The 19,710-nt window shown below is 42.1% G+C and overlaps 1 protein-coding gene across 1 annotated transcript in view; it reads left to right on the forward strand.

Moving 5' to 3' along the window:
• Zyg11a (zyg-11 family member A, cell cycle regulator) overlaps positions 1–19,710 on the forward strand; it is a 33,427-nt gene that overhangs the window by 3,791 nt on the left and 9,926 nt on the right. The window contains exons 2-8 of the mRNA XM_034502570.2: positions 3,887–4,052; positions 7,782–8,533; positions 11,167–11,307; positions 15,392–15,568; positions 17,247–17,311; positions 18,920–19,019; positions 19,108–19,161. Coding sequence (XP_034358461.1) covers positions 3,887–4,052; positions 7,782–8,533; positions 11,167–11,307; positions 15,392–15,568; positions 17,247–17,311; positions 18,920–19,019; positions 19,108–19,161 — 1,455 coding nt within the window. The remainder of the gene's footprint in view (positions 1–3,886; positions 4,053–7,781; positions 8,534–11,166; positions 11,308–15,391; positions 15,569–17,246; positions 17,312–18,919; positions 19,020–19,107; positions 19,162–19,710) is intronic.

Consider the following 19,710-nt stretch of genomic DNA (forward strand, 5'->3'; position numbering starts at 1 on the left):
TTGAGTGACTGCCTGTAACTTCAGCTCCAGGAGTTCTGATACTTCTGACCTCTGAATACCTGTATTTGTGTGCATGTAGTCACATATGGGCACACAGATTTGTATACAAATCTTTTTTAAGTTAGTATTTATTAGGTGTGGTTGCACACATGTATAATTCCAGCAGAAGCAGAATCGTAGCTTCAAACGGATTTGGTCTACACAACAAGTTGCAAGGTAGCTTGTCTTCTGGCACAGTTCTCAGGTCTAATTATAATTATAGACTTATACCACTTGCCATGGCTTGATCCTCCTACCATGCCCACCACTTCTTTATCTTTCTTTCTTTCCTTCTTTTTTTTTTTTTTTTTTTTTTTTAATTTTCTTTTTGAGACAGGGTCTCATTGTGTAGCCCTGGCTGTCCTAGAACTCACTATGTAGGTGGCTGAACTCTGCACCCCAAGTGGTGAGATTTAAGGCAATTGCTACCATGTCCAGCCTTTCTTTTATTTTTTGCCCACTGACCCATCTTGCTGGCCCTTCTGCCTTATTTGTTGAAACAGAGTCCACATTGGAGCCAATTAAAGAGACAAATTACTTGTGAAAAGTAAAAAAAAAAATCTATATGACTATATTGGGAAGAGTGGCAAAAGGATCCAGTGATATCCCTGAGTACACATCCCAAGTTTATCTTCAGAGTCTCAAATGTGAATGTAGGTGTAAGTAGAGGGCCAGAGTTACACATCACAAGCAGAGGCAAGATGCTGCCTATCACTGGCCTATCATTGTCTCCCTTCCAGTTTGTCCTGCAAGAACAGGTAGTCAATTGCAATGGTCACTAACAGAAGACAAGCCTCCCCTCCCCCCATGGCCCCAGACTTCAGCCTGTTTCTTCCCTGAGCATGATGCTGGGGGAAACTGCACTTTCTTGCCATATATCCTTTTGATAGTTCACTGGCCAAAGCAAGGGACAGAAATTTTTCTTTAGAATATACTCATTCCTGCTCTGCAGGTTGTTTATGTCTAAATCCATATCTTGTTTCTGGTAGACTAGCTAGGCTCCCCGGATCTTCTTGTCTTTGTCCTCCCACACTGGGGTTATAAAAGCTTTATTCCTTGATTTGGGTGCTAGGGATCTGCTCTAGCCTTTCTGTGTGGCTCGCAGACTATCTCTCCAGCCCTGGCAGGGACCTTGTAAATTGTAGGGACTTCCAAAGATTTGTTAGTTGTATATTGCAAAGCCTTGTTAAGAAACCTCCTCCAGGGTGGACTGTTGTAATTCAGAGGAAGTTGCAGCACACCAGTAATTGAAGCTGGGATTGGATTCCTGTTCTTCCTACCCCTGGGGTGCTGGGATTAAAGGTTGTGTACCTGGTAAAGAAAAGTGGTTTTGTTTTTGTTATTGTTTTTTTGTTTTTTTTTTTTTTTTAGGAGGCAACCATAGGATTGCTATGAGTAAGGTTTTTTTTTGTTTGTTTGTTTTGTTTTGTATTTTTGAGACAGGGTTTCTCTTTGTAGTTCTGGCTGTCCTGGAACTCACTCTGTAGGCCAGGTTGGCCTAGAACTCACAGAGATCTGCCTGCCTCTGCTTCTTAGTGCTGACATTTCACTGTCCAGCAAGTAAGTTTTATATGAACAGGTTAGTGGGGTTTGGAGGTGTGTGTAGTGTGAATTTTTGTTTTGTTATACAGGCCAACCTTGAACTTGTAGGGAAGCAGTTCTACCTCAGCTTCTCGGGCATCTTAGACTGTGAGATGGGTAGCGAGCAGGGCTTTGTGTGTGTGGTTTATTATTTCTTTCTTTTAACTTAATTCATGTATATGTTTTACATGCATGTATTTTAACTGAACTCTGTGTGTGCCTGGTGTCAAAGGAAGCCAGAAGAGGGTGCAGAATGCTCTGGGACTGGAATGAACAGGTAGTTGTAAGCTGCTATGTGGATGCTGGGAATCTGAACTTGCATCTTCTGAAAGAACAGCCAGCACTCCTAACAGTCAAGCACCTGCCTCATGAACATTGAAATTACAGTCAGTTTTTACTTCTAATGTACAACAAACATGAAAGAGAGAAGTGTTGAGTATTGAACCTAGAAAAAGTCCATTTTAAAAGACTTATTTTTATTTTATTTCTTTGAGTGTTTTGCCTGCATGAATGTATGTGCACCATGCCTGCAGGGCCCACAAAGGTCAGAAGAAGGTATTGCATTCCCTGGAACTGTTATAAACCTCTGGGAGTTGCCATGTGGGTGCTGGGATCCAAACCCTGGTCCTATGCAAGAGCAGCAAGCTTTCTCACCTGTCAGGTTCCATTTCCAGCCTTGACAGTCTGGTTTTTCATAAATAAAAGGGTTACCTAAGGTCAAAAGTTGAAGAGCTGAGGCTGTAAGGCTTGAAAGCAGTGCATTGTGGGCAGAGATTTATGAAATGAGCCTGTGGTCATGCTTGTCATCTCAGCTTTGGGACGTGGATGTGGAAGAATTATAAGTTCAAGGCCATCTTTGGTTACATAGTGACCTGAGATCAGTCTGTAGTGCAGAGGACATTGCCTAAAATGACAAAACCCCAGAAAATGTGTAGAAGTGGGTCATTTCTAACATTTGGGGTGCTGAGGCAGTGGGACTTCAAGTTGGAGCTCAGACTGGGCTACCAGTCAGTAAATAAATAAAATTATCTGGCTTTGAACTGATCCTCTGCTTCTGCCTGCTGCTGCCCCTTTTCTCCTAAATACTGGGTTCTCAGGAGTGTGCTACTGTGCCAACCAATGAAAAAGTCATCTTTTTAGAAGAAATTATTTGTTTCAGTTACTTTGTAGATGCAGGTATGTGTAGGTCAGAGGCCAACTCCTAAGGGGTGGTCAGTTCTTTCCTGCTGCCTTGTTCATCTAGGGGGTTGCACACAGGTTCTGAGGCCTGTGAAAAAGTAACTGAGCCACACTGCTAGCCCCAAAAGGGTGTCTGTAGTCAAGATATTCAGGAGGCTGAGGTAGGCGGAGTGCCTGAGCTCAGGTTTTCAGGTTAACTCTTAACTTAGACCTCATTTCAAAACCATAAATAATATATAAATAAATGAGTATGCCAGGCCTAGTGGCTCAAGTTTGTAATCCCAGTACTTGGACAGATGAGGCAAGAGATTTACTAAGAGTCTGAGGCCAGTCTGAGCTATAGTGCTCTTTCCTATGTACTACACTGGGATTGGGTTGATTTTCTAGGAACTTGTGATATATGAAGATACTTATATGAGATCTTCCTGAGTTTTTAAATTAATTTATTTGGGAGAAGCACATGCAAAGGTGGGAGTGCAGAGGTCAGAGGATAACTTGGGGGAGTCGCTGTGCAGGTCCTAGTCATCAAACTCAGGTCGTTAAGCTTGGCTGCAATAATAAGCACTGAGGATTCTAAAACTATGAATTTGAAAAACTGCCTTAGCATTATCTTGTATGTTCTGGTAAGCTGTACATTTGATTTCAGAAGTAATAGTATTAAAATATTATTATTATTATTATTTATTATTATTATTATTATTATTACTACTACTACTACTACAATTGAGGCAGGCTCTTGCTATGTATACCTGGTTGTCCTGGAACTCATTGTGAAGACCAGGTTGGTCTTAAACTCAGAGATCTGCCTGCTCTGCCTTCCAAGGCTAGCTAGGATTAAAGCTGTGTGCTGTCATGTCTTGCTGGTTGTTTCGTTGTTCTTTAATTTAGTATGTGCTATTAGGAGTATATGAAGGCAAAGGACGCTTATGGACATTGGTTCTTCTCAAAGATGAACTCAAACCATCAGGCTTGGCAGTAGAGCAAGCACCTTTACCTGCTGAGTCATCTTATTGACAGTGGTCACTTTTATGTTGAATGTTTGCAGGTAAATTCTAACAGTTTTTTTCTTTTCCTCTTGATGATTTAGGAGGAAGCATCACCCTACTCTTTGGTCAACATCTGTCTGGATGTCTTAATCGCTGAGTTGGACAAATGGTGTTCTACGAGACCTGATGGAACATTGTGTTTTCCAGAGCATTGGTATTTCCCTCATGAAATAGCTGATAAATTCCTTGAGAGGATGGCTTGGCAAGGTATTAAATATTCTTTAAACGGTAGTCTTTTTGGTGACCTGCTGAAGCGTCAGTGAGGGGTACTTTACAGGAGCACAGGTACACCTTACCAGTGGCTGTACTATTTAAGACAGTGCCTCAGTACCTGCTGCCTCTCCTCCCATGCCCATCAGCTATTAATTACATATGTGTCCTCATGGGGGATGATTCCCTTTCTTCATTAATTACATGTGTCCTTGTGGCCCTTGTGATTCCCTTTCTCCTCTGACAGAATGTTGACAGCTCAGTCTTAGTAGCTCTTGTGCTGCATTGGCCACTGGTAGAGTGCAGTAGCTGTGTTGTAGAGGAGGAAAGAGTTTCTCAACACACCACTCCCTCCTGGCTTCTAACGTTTTTTCCCTCCCTCTCTTCTTCATTGTTCTATGAGTTTTGGAATGGGCAATGGAGAATAGCCATTTAGGGCTCAGCCTGTGGGTGCCTGTGTAGATGCCAGCAGAGAACATCAGATGATCTGTTGTATCATTTTTTTCCTTAGCTCCTTGAGACATTGTCTCTTACTAAGCATGGAACTGTACCGACAGCCAGCCAGGCAAGGCCTAGCAGCCCCATCTCCACCGTCACACGGCACTGGGGTGTTAGGCATGTTTGGTCATGCTGGGCTTTTTACTTGAGTTCTGGAGATTTGAACTCAGGTTTTCATGTTTGCATAGCAGGTGCTCATACACACTAAGCCATTTCCCCAACTCCAACAGTCAGTTATTCTTAGCACTTGACCATATCTGCAGCTAAGCAGTAATAAGCCTCTTCAAAGCTGATAACAGCACTGATCTATGGACATAAACATGTTTACAAGGTAGTTTCACAGGCATTTCTTGTCCAGTTACCAAAACAACAGCTGTACCTTCTCTACTATGCATAGCCTTTACCTCCCCAGCTTTTGACCAAACTTGCAGTACCAGAGATGAATTCCTTCTGTGGCATGGACTTCTGTCCAACTGAAGAGCTGTTGCTCATCCCTATAGCAGACTGGCCACTGTTGTGCCAATGGCCAAGTTTCACCTGGCACCTCAGTAGTGTAGTATGCGTATTCCACAACGGAGTAAGACTTGATGACAGTTCTCCCCCAATGGCCTACTTAGCATCTTCCAGCACTGTACAAGGGAGGCTGATTTCAACTCAGTTCCAGCTTGATTACTGTGTCCTCCAATCAGAGTGTATGTTGTCTTCAGCAGTAGAGGGCCCCCAACAACAGTGACAATAGCCAGTGACCCTTGGTGCTTTATTATTTAAAAAATACCTTTATTTATAGTTCTTACTTTTATATTCTCAGTCTTTACAGGGTAATCTAAGCTTTCGAAGCTATTCCTGCTGCCAGTCTAATAGATAAAGAAAATAAAGCCATATTCATTCTGTTGTCTGAATCAGAATAACAGTTAATGGCCTCAGATCCATAATGAGTCTGAGGCCACTCTGGGCTTTGAGATATTCTGTTTTGGGGAAAACAACATAAAACAGAGAAGAGAGCAGCAAGAAACCATCCCCACATGTTCTCTGGCTTCCAACATTGTGTTGTATTTTCTTTCTTTATTTATCTACATTATGGGTATGAGCCTTTAAAGTCTCTTTGGGCTAAAGATATAGCTCAGTGGTGGAACATGTCTAGTCAGTTGCAGGATGCAAAAAAAGAGCCCAGACTTGATGGAATATGCCTGTAAATCCAGCACATAAGAACTGGAGTCAGGAGAATGAGAGTATCGGTCATCCTCAGCTTCATAAGGAGTCTGAGGCCAGTCTGGGTTCTAGGATGTTATGTCTGGGGGGAAACAACAAAGAAGAGACCAGCAAGAAGGCTCAGTGGGTCAGGGCATTGACCATCAGGCAAAATGGCCTAGCTTCTATCCCTGGGACCTACCTGGTAGAAGGAGAGAACTAAATTCTATGTTGTCTTCTGACTCCACACATATACCATTACATCTGTATGGTATGCCACCTTTCCCAGTCAAATAAATATTTAAAAATGTAAACAGCAGCAAGAAACAAACAGTGAGAGGGGATTAAAGGTTCTGTTTGATTTATTTTCTTAAAGAGTTTGGTTTTTACGTACGTACATAGGTACGTACGCACATACGTTCGTGTGTGCATGTGTGCAACAGGAATGGAAGCCAGAGGGTGGTTTGCAAGGGTTCATTTTCTCCACCATGTGGGTTCTAGTAATCAAATGAAGGTTCTCAAACTCTGCAGTGAGTTCTTTTATCTGCTGAACCATTTCACTGGCCCTTTAAATTTTTTATTTTATTTTATTTTATTTTATTTTATTTTATTTTATTTTATTTTATTTGAGATGGGGTCTCACTGTGTAAACTTGCTGGCCTGGAACTTGCTATGTAGTTCAGACTAGCCTAAAAAATTATAGAGATCTCTGTGTCTCAAGGCAAGTACTGCCACATAAACCTACTTTCTTTTAAAAGAAGATTTCCTTTTTTATGTGTATGAATGTTTTTCCTGCTTGTACATATATTCATTACATGTATGCTTTGTGCTCAAGAAGGTCAGATAAAGGCATTGGATTTCTGGAATTGGAGTAATTTCAGTTCCAGGAGACTGGTGTCCTCTCCTGCCCGCCATGGGCACCAGTCATGAACATGATTGATGCCCATAGACTCATGAGGGCAAAAACATGCATACAAATAAAATAAGTCAATCTAATTTTTTTTTTTAAATATTTTGATTTTTTAAGGTTTATTTATTTTGTGTATATGGATGCTCTATCTGCATGTACACCTGTGTGCCAAAAGAGGACATCAGATCCCATTACAAATGTTTATGAGCCATCCTGTGATTGTTGGGAATTGAACTCAGGACCTCTGGAAGAACACTCAGTGCTCTAAACCACTGAGCCATTTCTCCAGCCTCAATCTTAAATTTTTTTTCAAAAAAAATGAAGGCTCACTGGACAGTGGTGGCACACACCTTTAATCCCAGCACTTGGGAGGCAGTGACAGGCGGTTTCTGAGTTCGAGGCCAGCCTGGTCTACCGAGTGAGTTCCAGGACAGCCAGGACTACACAGAGAAACCCTGTCTCAAGAAAGAAAGAAAGAAAGAAAGAAAGAAAGAAAGAAAGAAAGAAAGAAAGGAAGGAAGGAAGGAAAGAAAGAAACCCAAAGGATAAGTAATTAGCTTGCTAAGTCATCCTGTGTTTTGATTTAAAGTGGTCATAACAGAAAAAGCCAGGTGTAGTGGCACACACCTTTAATCCCAGCACTGGGGAGGCAGAGGCAGAGCTCTGAGTTGGAGGCCATCCTGGTCTACATAGTGAGTTCCAGGATAGCCATAGCTATATAGGGAGATCCTGTCTTGAAATTCCCTTTCCCCAAAGTGATTATAGTGGAGTTATTTACTTATTGCTTGTCTACCTGTTTGATTTTGTGTTTTGTTTCTGCAAATAGGGTTTGTGTAGGTAAGTCTGAGTTCTGAAGTACAACCTTCCACAAGTAGTCCTTGGGCAAGATAGACTCTTGAAGCCTTCGTTTCCTCATCCAACAGTACTGAATAGTTTCCCTGTAGAGTTAGTGCAGAAAATAGAGATAAGCTAGTGAGCTGGTGGAGGGCTTAGGACAGCATTTGCACAGTCAGCAGTAACCATGGTCAGAATATTCTAGTAGCATCTGTTCTCCACATTCACTGCTATGTCACATTCAGGAAAGGCATGAGATCTGGTTGTCATTGAAAGTGGTTCTGCTTTTCTTACAGGCAAGCTGACTGACAGAACAGCAAGCATTTTCCAAGGCAAGCAGATGAACCTGAAGCTGATAAATATTCAGAGAGTTAAACTCTCCGCAACAGCCTTCACAAAAGCCTTCTGCCACCACAAGCTCATTGAAGTGGATGCCACCTCAGTAGACTCCGAGCTTCTAGCCCCAGACATCATTCACGCTCTCCAGAGTAGTGCCTGGATCCAGAAAAACCTTCAGTGTCTTATGTTAGACTCAGTTAGTGTCCCTCAGAACTCAGGACTACTGGCCTTGAGTCAGTTCTCTGGCCTTCACACTTTAAGTGTTGCCAACGTGTCCTTTTGCAATGAAGACCTAGTTAGCGTTTCTCAGTTACCAAACCTGGAAAGCTTGGATATCTCCAATACTGTGGTCACTGACATCTCTGCACTCCTCTCCTGTAAGAACCGGCTCAGATCTCTCACGATGCACTATCTGAAGTGCCTGGCCATGAACAACCCACAAATTCTTGCAGTTATCAGACAACTGAAATGCCTACTTCACCTTGATATTTCTGATCATAGGCAGCTCAGATCAGACCTGGCTTTTTATCTGTTACAGCAGAAGGACATTCTGCCCAACCTCATATCACTGGATATTTCAGGAGGCACCAACATCACTGATCAAGCTGTGGAATCCTTTCTGCAGCATCGGCCTGCGATGCAATTTGTGGGACTCTTGTATACAGATGCTGGTTACTCTGATTTCTTTATGACTAAGCAAGGATTGAAGGTTTGTCCTTCAATTATTTACCCTACTACAGTTTTCTTTTGGCTGACTAATGAGAGTAACTTCCAGGGCCTCCAGGATATCTTTTCCTAGGAGATTAGTGGCAGTGTAGAAAAGGAATTAGAAATTCTAGATAGCCCATATAAAATCAAGGTATTTTCTTTACAAGCTGTAAGCCTAGGTTGAGCAGGTTTGAGCCATTCTAAGTTACATTTCAGCCACGTGTCCCTTGTTACTTGCTGTTTCTCCTAGTCGCGTGCCCATGGTCCATCTCTCTTTAGCAGCTTCCTTCTTTCTCCCTGTGCTTTCTTCTTTCTCCTCTCTTTACTACCTTCCACCCCCAGCCAGGTAACTGAAAACCCGCCTACCTCTATCTATTGCCTGATCACAGGCTTTAGCCTTTTATTGACCAATTAATGAGGGGAGCAAAGTTCATACAACAAAAGCTGGTGTCCTCAGTGGGGGCAGCCAGATCTTGGGGGCCATTATTTAGTATTTGAATACATAGCACAAACCAACCCCCTGTTGGCCTCAAGAAGGCACATCAGGCCTGTAGACCAGTAGTCCAGTAGTGGTTTCCCCCCTGTGGTGTGCTTGTTTGGTGGTAAAGGCATGGGAGTAACTTGAATGCCTGTAATCAGGCCTAGGGATTAATTCCGGGGAAACAGACTCAGGTCGCTGGGCCTTCCTTTCTTTTGTTTGTTTGTTTTTGTTTTCTGAGACAGGGTTTCTCTGTGTAGCCCTGGCCTTCCTGGAACTCACTCTGTAGACCAGGCTGGCTTCAAACTCAGAAATCCACCTGTCTCTGCCTCCCAAGTGCTGGGATTAAAGGCGTGCGCCACCACTGCCTGGTACAGCACCACTGCCTGGTACAGCACTTCCTTTTCAAAAGCACTTCCTTAGCTGAACACAGACTAGAGTGTGTGAGGCTGAGGCAGGTGGAGTGTAACTTTGAAATCAATTTGGGGTATGTGTTAAAACTATTTCAACAAAAGCATTTTCTTGTCAGTTTAGTAGAGTCCTGAAAAAATGATGTTAGTGGTTGAGGCAGGAGAGATGTTCTGTAAGCTCCTTATTCTATCCCCTGGGTTTTTGTTCTTTTACCATCCAGGAATGTTGAAAACTTGGTCATGCTTAGTTTTTTGTTTTTGTTTTTAAATCCTGGGTTGGAGAGATGGCTTGGTTCTTAAAGAGCACTGACTGCTCTTCTAGAGGTCCTGAGTTCAATCCCCAGCAACCACATGGTGGCTCACAACCATCTGTAGTGGAATCTGATGCCCTGGTGTGTCTGAAGACAGCTACAGTATACTCATAAACATTAAATACATAAATAAAATCTTGAGAAAAAAGTTTTCATTAGCTAGGCAGTGGTGGTGCACGTCTTTAATCCCAGCACTTGGGAGGCAGGGGCAGGTTTAAGGCCAGCTTGGTCTATAGAATGAGTTCTGTTCTGGGGTGCCAGGGTTGTACAGAGAAAACTGTCTCAAAAAACAGGACAAGCCGGGTGTTGTGGCGCACCCCTTTAATCCCAGCACTTGGGAGGCAGAGGCAGGTGGATTTCTGAGTTTGAGGCCAGCCTGGTCTACAGGGCGAGTTCCAGGACAGCCAGGGCTACACAGAGAAACCCTGTCTCGAAAAAACAAACAAACAAAAACAAAAACAAAAACAAAAAACAGGACAAAACAAAAATTCCTTGTTGATCTTATGTTTGGAAAGAGGCTGTAGGAGAGGGCGTAGTAGAAGAAGGTGTGATTGAAAATCAGGAAAGTTCCGTTAAATAGCTTTAGGCTGCTATTTAGAACACGTTATTCTGTAATAACTGGGAGGAGTTGCAGCATGTGAGAGTGGGGTTAAACACTGAGGGTGAGCAAGGTCCTTTCCCCATTGCCTTCTAGTCTTCTTCTTTTTTTTTTTTAAGGTTTTATTTATTTATTTATTTAATAGATGTAAGTTCACTGTCACCATCTTCAGACACATCAGAAGAGGGCATCAGATCCCATTACAGATAGTTCTGAGCTACCATGTGGTCGCTGGGGATTGAACTCAGGACCGGGAAGAGCAGTCAGTGCTCTTAACCACTCCAGCCCCATGCCTTCTAGTCTTGCCGTATGTTTTTTTCCTATGTGAGTACTTAGCCTCCTGATAGGCCTCCGTCATGGCTGATGATTGTTGAAACTTTGCACATTGTTAGGTGGCTTGTTTGTTGTTTGCATTAGGCTCTTACCCTGAGCTTCTCACACTTGGCAAGTGAATGGTTTACCACTAATGCAGATCTCCAAACCACAGCTGGTTGAGGTTTTGTGGGGTTAGATTATTTTTCTTGATTCAGTCAGGGTTGCTTATATAGAACCTGGCTGTCCTCATGCTTGAGACAGTTCTCTAACCTCTGCCTCCCAAGTCCTGGGATTGCAGGCATGCACCACCCAGTTACAGTCTTAACTGGACTATAGTTGCAGGGAGGTGTGTATAGTCCCGACATCAGCACCTGCTTGTTTGTTACTGTACTGAGCTACACATTTTACTCATTGGATAAATCTGTGAGATGGGGTTGAAGAACACAGGATTTGTTTTGAATGTTGACAGGACCCAGATGCTGTGTGAGGAGGTGAAACATACTATAACTCTATGTTTTTTAGGTTGCTGGAGGAGCCAACATGAGTCAGATTTCTGAAGCACTGAGTCGGTACAGGAACAGGTCTTGTTTTGTGAAGGAAGCTCTCTACAGGCTCTTCACAGAAACACTTTCCCTGCATGTCATCCTGCCTGTCACGCTAAAGGTACCTTAAATATTATGTCTTACTTGGGCAATTGAAAATTGTTTACCAGCAGTCATAGTGGTCCACAGCTTTCATTCTAGAGGTAGCTGAAAAAACAGGTCAGTCTTAGTTCCAGGCCAGCCGAGTCTTCATACTGAGTTCCAGGCCAGCTAATGCTACACAGTGAGACCTTGTCTCAAAAGACAAAAAAGTTGTTTATTGAACACAAGAGTAGTTCAGTAGTTCATTTTATTTTGTTTTGTTTTTGTTTTTTTTTAAGACAGTTTCTCTGTGTAGTCCCAACTGGTCTTACTCCTTATTAATAGTGGGCTAAGTGTACTCATCAAGATAGAATAGTGAGCTAAAAATATGTGGGAAACAGGGAAAAAAGAAAGAATAATAGTAGATAATACTAGATTTAATTGTTCTGTCTTGGTTTGAGCATCTGAATCTGTATGAGATCAATTTCCTTCTTTCTTTAAGTTGGGACCTCAATATGTAACCCTAGCTGTCTTGGAACTCACTATGTAGATCATGCTAACTTCCAACTCACAGAGATACACCTGTTGTTGACTCTTGAGTGCTGGCATTAAAGGTGTGTGCTGTCTCACCCAATTTTTAAGTCAACTTTGAGTCCAAATGTTTATGATTTGGTCTGGGGTAGGCAGGAAGGTAATAGGAACATTGTTACCTTTCCAGTGTAATGTTTTCTACTTTTAAACTCTTCTCTCAGCAACTCATTCCATTCTTTTGTCCATCTTGTGTTTTCTTTCTTTCTTTCTTTCTTTATTTATTTGCTTTTCTTTCTTGCCTCTATCACTTGTCTAATGTGCTTTGTAATTGAAAACTTCCAGTGTTGTCCTCTCCCTCCCCCATTCCCACAGCCCCCTTCATTTGTGCCTCTCCTCTGCCGCTTTTCAGTTTCATGTTTGCCATCTCTCAGTGTTAATTTAGGATTTATTCTACGGGATCAAGCATAATCTGATTCACTGTACAACATATCTGAGTCCTAGCTCTTAGAAGGCTGAGGCAGGAGAATTGCAATGAGACCCCCCCCCCCCCATCTCAAAATATCCTCCAAACGACATAATCTGACTGATGTTTGTGTCTGTCAATGCTTGCCACAGTAGCTTGGGTGATGCTCAGGAAATGATCATATAACTCAAGTTACAGATGAGAAATAAAGGTCCAGAGTCATCCAGCTAGTTAATGGCTACATTTGGACTCTGAAGCAATTGCTGCAACTCCTCATTTTCTTACAGAATAAATGCTAGGAATAGGAAAAATCTGATATTAGTCCAATGAAGCAAATAACTTATACCAACCAAAATAGATCGGAGAATTGTTAATGATGTTTCATGTAACCACAAGCTTTTCCATCTGTGCCCCAGTACCCAAATGATTACTTGGAGACCTTTTTATTATATAAATGCCTAGGCCTTAAGCTAGGCTTGCTCCCCAACTAGCTCATAACTCAATTAATTATACCTTAAGAGTTGAAATAAATATGCAGCATATTATAGCAAATATATAACCTTAAATTTATATGAATATACAAAATTTCATACCAGTATAAAATTATTTGACTTGCTAGTTTAAAAAGTAGGTTCAATAATATACCCTTTTATCCTATCATTCCTATGTACCCCCTTTTTCCATCTCTTCTCCCCCCTTTTCTGGAACAATAGATAGAAGAAGAGGAAAAAAGGCGAAAAAGAGAGCCCTGAATCTAACCTCCTGTACTTTCTTTCCTCCTTGACCAATACCATCAACAACTTATAACAACTCCCCTTAAACAATGACAAACCTCCATCACCCACCAAATGACCAAAACCTACCCACCCTAATTTTTTGCGAATGAGGTGTCATTCTCTTAAAACTGCTTTCTGCTGTCTTTGGGTGATGTTCTCTTTTGGGGACCCTAAGAAAATTGGGATATTGGCCAAATCCTAGGAAAGCTGGCTGTTTGTTGTCTGGTCTCTGTGTGATGAGAAAGTCAGTGCAGGGCTCGGCTGAAGTCCTGCTGGGACAGTTTGTGAGTCTGGATGACCTAGCTAGCCATAGAGAGATTTTTCTGGATTCAGATTGTTGTGGGAATTGCATTTGAGGCTGTCTGTGAGGTAGGATCACCTGGCTACTTGGTGTCTGGTCCTTTTGCTCTGTTTTGTTGTTCTTGGTTTCTTCCCTCATGTCTGCTGCTGAGACTTTTAGGAGATCATCCCCTGTCAGATTTAATCTTTATTAATTTTGATGGAATCCATAGCTTTTCTTCTCCTGTTGAAACAAAGACACACAGAGAAACCCTGTCTCGAAAAAACAAACAAACAAACAAACAAACAAAAAGAAACAAAGACAAAACCTCTTCCCCTCCTCAACACATTTCCTGCCTTCCATTCTGAGGTTTGCACATATAAAAGCTGATCTAATTCATCAGTCCTTTCTAAAATCTAGTGTTATTTCAGCAGCTGTGCTACCTTTCTCATTGACAGATAAAAAATTTAAAGTCAGTAAAGCATTAATCTGTCTCTGGGAGATTCCTTATCCTCTTCTGTTCTGTGAACATTTCCTTCATGGTCATGTTAGATCTCTCTCTAAAATTGTTTAAACTGTAGTGTTGTGAGATATGCCAATTATGCATTTATGCCACAAAGTTTAAAATATTCTCATATTCTAATGGATAAATATGTTGAAGTATCATCAGCTTCAATCTCTAAACGCATCTCCAAGAGAACCACCATTTCTGATAAGTGTGTGATCTCAGAATTATTCCTTTCAGAATTCAAGGCAGAAGCCCATCACCCGTATGGTGTATTAACACATGTACATTTTTTTTTTTTTTTTTTTTTTTTTTTTTTTTTGGTTTTTCGAGACAGGGTTTCTCTGTGTAGCCTTGGCTGTCCTGGAACTCACTCTGTAGACCAGGCTGGCCTCAAACTCAGAAATCTGCCTGCCTCTGCCTCCCAAGTGCTGGGATTAAGGGTGTGTGCCACCACTGCCTGGCACATGTGAATATTTTAAATTTTCAGATTCTGTAAGATGAAACACATTCTGTGACATTGTTCTAAGGTGACTTCATTAAATATAATCTGTATTTTTAACTCAGTGTAAGTCTTTCTCCTAGGAATTTAATAGGCTGCCATTTGTAATTTCATCTTAAAGTGGCCCTTATAGGCTTTAGATTAGATTCCTCTGAAATTTCTTCATGGTTCATAGGGTTGTCTAAATTTTGTTCTATTGTTTGTAACTTAGCTAGGATTTTTTTTCAGTCATTTCCTTATCTAAGTCTTCTCTCTCTCTCTCTCTCTCTCTCTCTCTCTCTCTCTCTTAAAGATTTATTTATTTCATGTATGTGAGTACACTGTAGCTGTTTTCAGACACACCAGAAGAGGGCATTGGGTTCCATTACAGGTGGTTGTGAGCCACCGTGTGGTTGCTGGGAATTGAACTCAGGACCTCTGGAAGAGCAGTCAGTGCTCTTAACCACTGAGCCATCTCTCTAGCCCTCTTCGTATCTCTCTTAAAAGGGAAATATAAAATTGTAATTATCACTGAAAACAAATTATTTGTATGTTGATAAGTGAAACAAAATCATATGGGATCCAGATGCATTGTGTCATTGCATTTTTCATTTTTAGAAAATATTTTTCTTTTTAATCTCTCTTTCCTTAAGCAGTTCCCAAGTCAGTTGACCTTTCACCCCTCCCCTAATCCTCACTGTGGAGCTCCACAGTGTCTATAGCTGGAGTCTACCAAGTCTCTCTGCTGCTCAGCTAGCAAGTTGTGCAGGCTGCTGGCTCCTGGCTCTGTCCCTCCTGGCTAGGTCCCTCTCTCCACTGGACTCTTTCCTGTTGCAGGCTTTCACCCACAAGAACCAATGTAGATGCAGGCCCTCATGCCCTGCCATGCTGGGCTGGGCCTGGCCTATCCTCTGACCTTAGCCCACTCTGGGAAGGTGGCTCCTGGATGCAGTGAGCTGCCACGTGTTCTAGCTCTGAGCTCTTGCCAGCTTTTCCCATGGGCACAGGCTGCTCAGTCCCTCTGCTGCGCCTGTGAAGTACACTAAGGCCCTAGAGTTGAATCCCACTAAAAAGAAATTTCTCTTCAGCTTGTGGCTATAGGAATGAGGAATCATCCATTGGATCTGCCAGTTCAATTCACAGCCAGTGCTTGTGCCCTTAATCTTACACACCAGGGCCTGGCCAGGGGAATGCCTGTTCGTCTGTTGTCAGAGATCACCTATCTACTTTTCAAAGCAACGAAAAATTTCCCCGACTACCAACAGGTAATTCAAATTAAATATTTGACTGATTTTTAACCTTAGAACACATGTATGAATATATGTATTATTGAATTGCAGTGTTTAAGGATAAAATAGGACTTAATGTTATAGAAAGAAGTAGAAAATATGGATAAAAAATGAAGCTAAAAGGGATTGGTGGCGCACGCCTCTAATCCCAGTACCCGAGAGGCAGAGGCAGGCAGACTTCTGAGTTCGAGGCCAGCCTGGCCTGCAGAGTGAGTTCCAGGACAGCCAGAGCTACACAGAGAAACCCTGTCTGGAAAAACCCAAAATATAAAAATTTGCTAAGAAACATCTATTAACATATCAGGCGAGGTGTGATGGTGGTTACCTATAATCCCAGCCTGTGGGAGGTGGAAGCTGTAGGATCAGGTGTTCAGGTCAAGGTCAGCCAAGGCTACATGAGACCCTTTCTCTAACAAACAAAAACCCCAGGGGGGAAAAAGTTGAGTTGGGGCCAAGAAGATGGTTTAGGAGGTAAAAGTGCCAAACCTTAAGACCTAAATTTGATTCTTGAGACTCACATGAAGGAAGGAGAAACTACCTTCCATAAATTGCTTTCTGATCCCCGTACATGTGCATGCCCATGTGTGCACGCTCACACACTTTCTCTCCAGCTCACACACATTCTCTCTGTACAGACTTTTTCCTTTAGTAATCAAAGAATGTTTCTTTTTCGGGGGTGGGGACATACATAGCTCAGTGAAAAGAGGACTTGGCTAGCATATGTAAGGCCAAGGTCCTGGTTTCCAGATCCAGCAAGAAAAACCAAACCCATCAACACTAAAAGTTCTTGTGCTGGGAATTTGGCTCAGTGGAACGAGCATGCTAGGCATGCATGAGGTTTGTCTTAGGGTTTCCTTCTCTCTTCTGGCTGTCCTAGAGCTCTCTCTGTAGACCTGGCTGGCTTTCAACTCAGAGAGATCCACCTGCTTCTACTTTCTGAGTGCTGGGAAAGCACTCAGAAAAAGTGCTTTCTTTTTAAAGTTGTGCACTGTTACTGCCCGGCAATGTAACATATTTTTTTAAAAAAGGAATCCTGTCTGACAAGAAAGAAGTGAACTACTGCTGAATGAAACATAGGGTGAATCTGAAAAACATGAGTTAAGCAAAACATGCTAAAAGAGTGGGCAACAAGATTACATTTAAATCCTATTTGTGGCAATGGCTATGTAATAGGTTTCAAGGTAAAGGCACCTGCCACCATCCTGATAACCTTAGGTTAATCTCCAGGTTTAAAAATAGGAGTTGGTCTTTAAAAGTCATGACATGACAATATACATGACAACAATTAATTGTAAGAGAAAATTAAACTCTTGGAGAAGACTACATAAATAATGAGCTCTCAGGCTCATTGGTCATCTCAGCCACCTAGTGTGTGTGTGTGTGTGTGTGCGTGCATGCGCGTGCAGAGCTTTTGTATTTTGCCTGCATGTATGTCTGTGTGAGGATGTCAGATCTTGGAGTTACAGACAGTCGTTACAGACAGTCATGAGCTAATATCTGGGTGCTGAAAATTGGTCCCTGATTCTCTGAAAGCACACTGGGTGCTCTTTTAACCATTGAGTCATCTCACCTGGCCCCAGCCACATGTCTTAACCTGCCTTTGGAATGGAGTATCACATTTGCTTATGAATGTTTGTCCTTTGTTTCCTAAAAGTTACAGAAGAATTGCCTTCTCTCCTTAACCAGTTCCAGGATTCTTGTGGATGTTCCGTTTGACAGGCAAGTAAAGACAGAACATCATCTGACTGAGTTCAGGCCAGTGTCACTGGTGTAGTGCTGGCTTTTGGTTATTAGTGTAATAGATAGGGGCCTGCCTGGTTAAGGCTGAGGTAAGGTGTTAGGGAGAAGGTTTCCTTGAGCCTCTTTCCCAGAGTGACTGGTGGCATCCTGGTTACACAAATCCAAGGGATTCCAGTGGGGGTAGGAAACACCAAGCTCCTTCTAGCCCTCCCCTCTTTCTACAGAACCTCTTCTTTTGTAAAATAATGACTTTTTAAAGCAGATTAGATAGGAATATAACAGTACTTTAAAGAATTATAGAGAACTTACTTTGTTCTCATTTTCTAAGTTATTCACATTTTTTGAGATAGTCCTTCTAGATGTCACATAGCTGTTTCTATTGAGGCTTTTGGAATCCTCCAAATACATGAGCTTAAGTTTGAGGACTGTTGCCAAAGGGCAGAACAGTGAAGCCTAGACTGTGTGCAGATTGGAGTGAGCCACTAAAGATGGGTCATTTTGTTCCTGCAGTGTTGTGGTGCTATTTACAACTCAACTTATAAATTACAAATTGCTTTGTTTTTCTTCAGTCTTTTCAAAGTATAGAATCCCCTCAAAATGAACTTTTTCTGGACTGCCCATCCCATATTTTATTCACATTCTCATTGGAATGCACTTCTCTTGGGCTCTCTCTGAAATGTTATTTTCTTTTTTTTTCAAGATTTTATTTATTTAATGTATATGAATACACTGAAGCTGCCTTCAGATACACCAGAATCTGTTACAGATGGTTGTGAGCCACCATGTGGTTGCTGGGAATTGAACTCAGGACCTCTGGAAGAGCAGTCTGTGTTCTTAACCACTGAGCCATCTCTCCAGCCCCTGAAACGTTCTTATTTTCATTGCTAAGGCTTTAGACATCTTCTTTTATTTTTATCTTTTTTTTTTTTAGCATATGTTGTACACAATACTGGATTTCTTTTTGTTGTTGTTGTTGTTTTTGAGACAGGGTTTCTCTGTGTAATCCTGGCTGTCCTGGAACTCTCTGTAGACCAGGCTGGCCTCGAACTCAGAAATCCGCTTGCCTCTGCCTCCCAAGTGCCGGGATTAAAGGCATGCGCCACCACCACCTGCCAATACTGGATTTCATTATGGTATTTTCATACCTGTATAATGTATTTCAGTCATACTTACTTTCCAGTGTTCTCTTGTTCCCCTTCTATCCTAAGCCTCTTTCTCTTCACAACTAGTCACCCTTCATGTCTTTGTATGAACCAGTTAATTTGATTTGATTAGGAATACTTACAGGTGAGGGGTTTATTTATAGGGAGGGGCATGGGCAGCTTAGCAGAGGCCACACCACTGAAGAAAGTATCCTTCCCTCTGCTATAAGCCATTCACTGGATAGGTTCTAAGGGATGGGGCCCTCTGAGGCCCTCTTCTGTAAGCATTTAACTCAGGGAGGAGTTGGACTCAGGAGCCCCTCTGCTGTCAGCCTTTAACTGTGTACAGAATCTTCGAAAAGAGCATACAGGATTTATTTTCACTTGTTACTTATAATTTTGTAAACTTTACCTGATTGTGAGAAAAATATGTTCTGCCTTTCAGGTTTGATGCTGCCAAGCTTATTCTGAGGTGGGTGTGCAGGCGTGAGAACCCCAAGATGCAGGCAATGGCAGTGAGCATCACCTCCATCCTAGCCCTGAAGGTAAGCGGGTGCTGGCGTCACCGTTTGCACCCCTTCCTAGACTTGGGAGAGCTTTGGCATTTCACTTGGGCCTTCTGTTTGCTTTCAGCTCTCACCTGAGGAGACTGAAGAACTTCAGGAAGAGCTCCTTATGGCAGTCAAGGTGAGCTGCTAAGCTGAGGTGATCACTGCTCCTGCCCTACCCTGCTTGCTGGGCATTCATCCCATGGCCTTGTACTGCTGAGCTATATCCTTGACCTTCAATAACTTTAAGAAATTTATGAATGCAGTTTTTAAACCATTTTGTTCTGCACTAAGTAAAGACGAGTGCATTATGTGAAATGCAACAGAGTGTTTAAGTGAGAAAGACAAAATTGAGGGTCAGATTCACCTGGACATGAATCAGATGAAGCACTTTTTCAGGGGAGTTGGGAGTTTGAGACAAGATTTTCCTGGCTAGCCTGGAACTCACTTTGTATACCAGGCTGGCTTTGAACTCATAGAGGTCTACCTACTTCTGCCTCCTGAGTGCTAGGATTAAAGGTGTATGCCACCACTGCCTGGCAAATGGCACTTTCTTGAATAATAATAAAATCATAATCTAGGAGAGTGAAAATATGGCACCTTAATGTTGAGGAGAATAGGAACTAGCAGTCTGTGTAGCATATTCACTTGGGAAAACTGGATTATTGCTAGATGGAGCAATTGCCTC

This window comes from Arvicanthis niloticus, chromosome 5 (genome assembly GCF_011762505.2).
Source record: "Arvicanthis niloticus isolate mArvNil1 chromosome 5, mArvNil1.pat.X, whole genome shotgun sequence".
In the NCBI taxonomy this organism is placed as follows: domain Eukaryota; kingdom Metazoa; phylum Chordata; class Mammalia; order Rodentia; family Muridae; genus Arvicanthis; species Arvicanthis niloticus.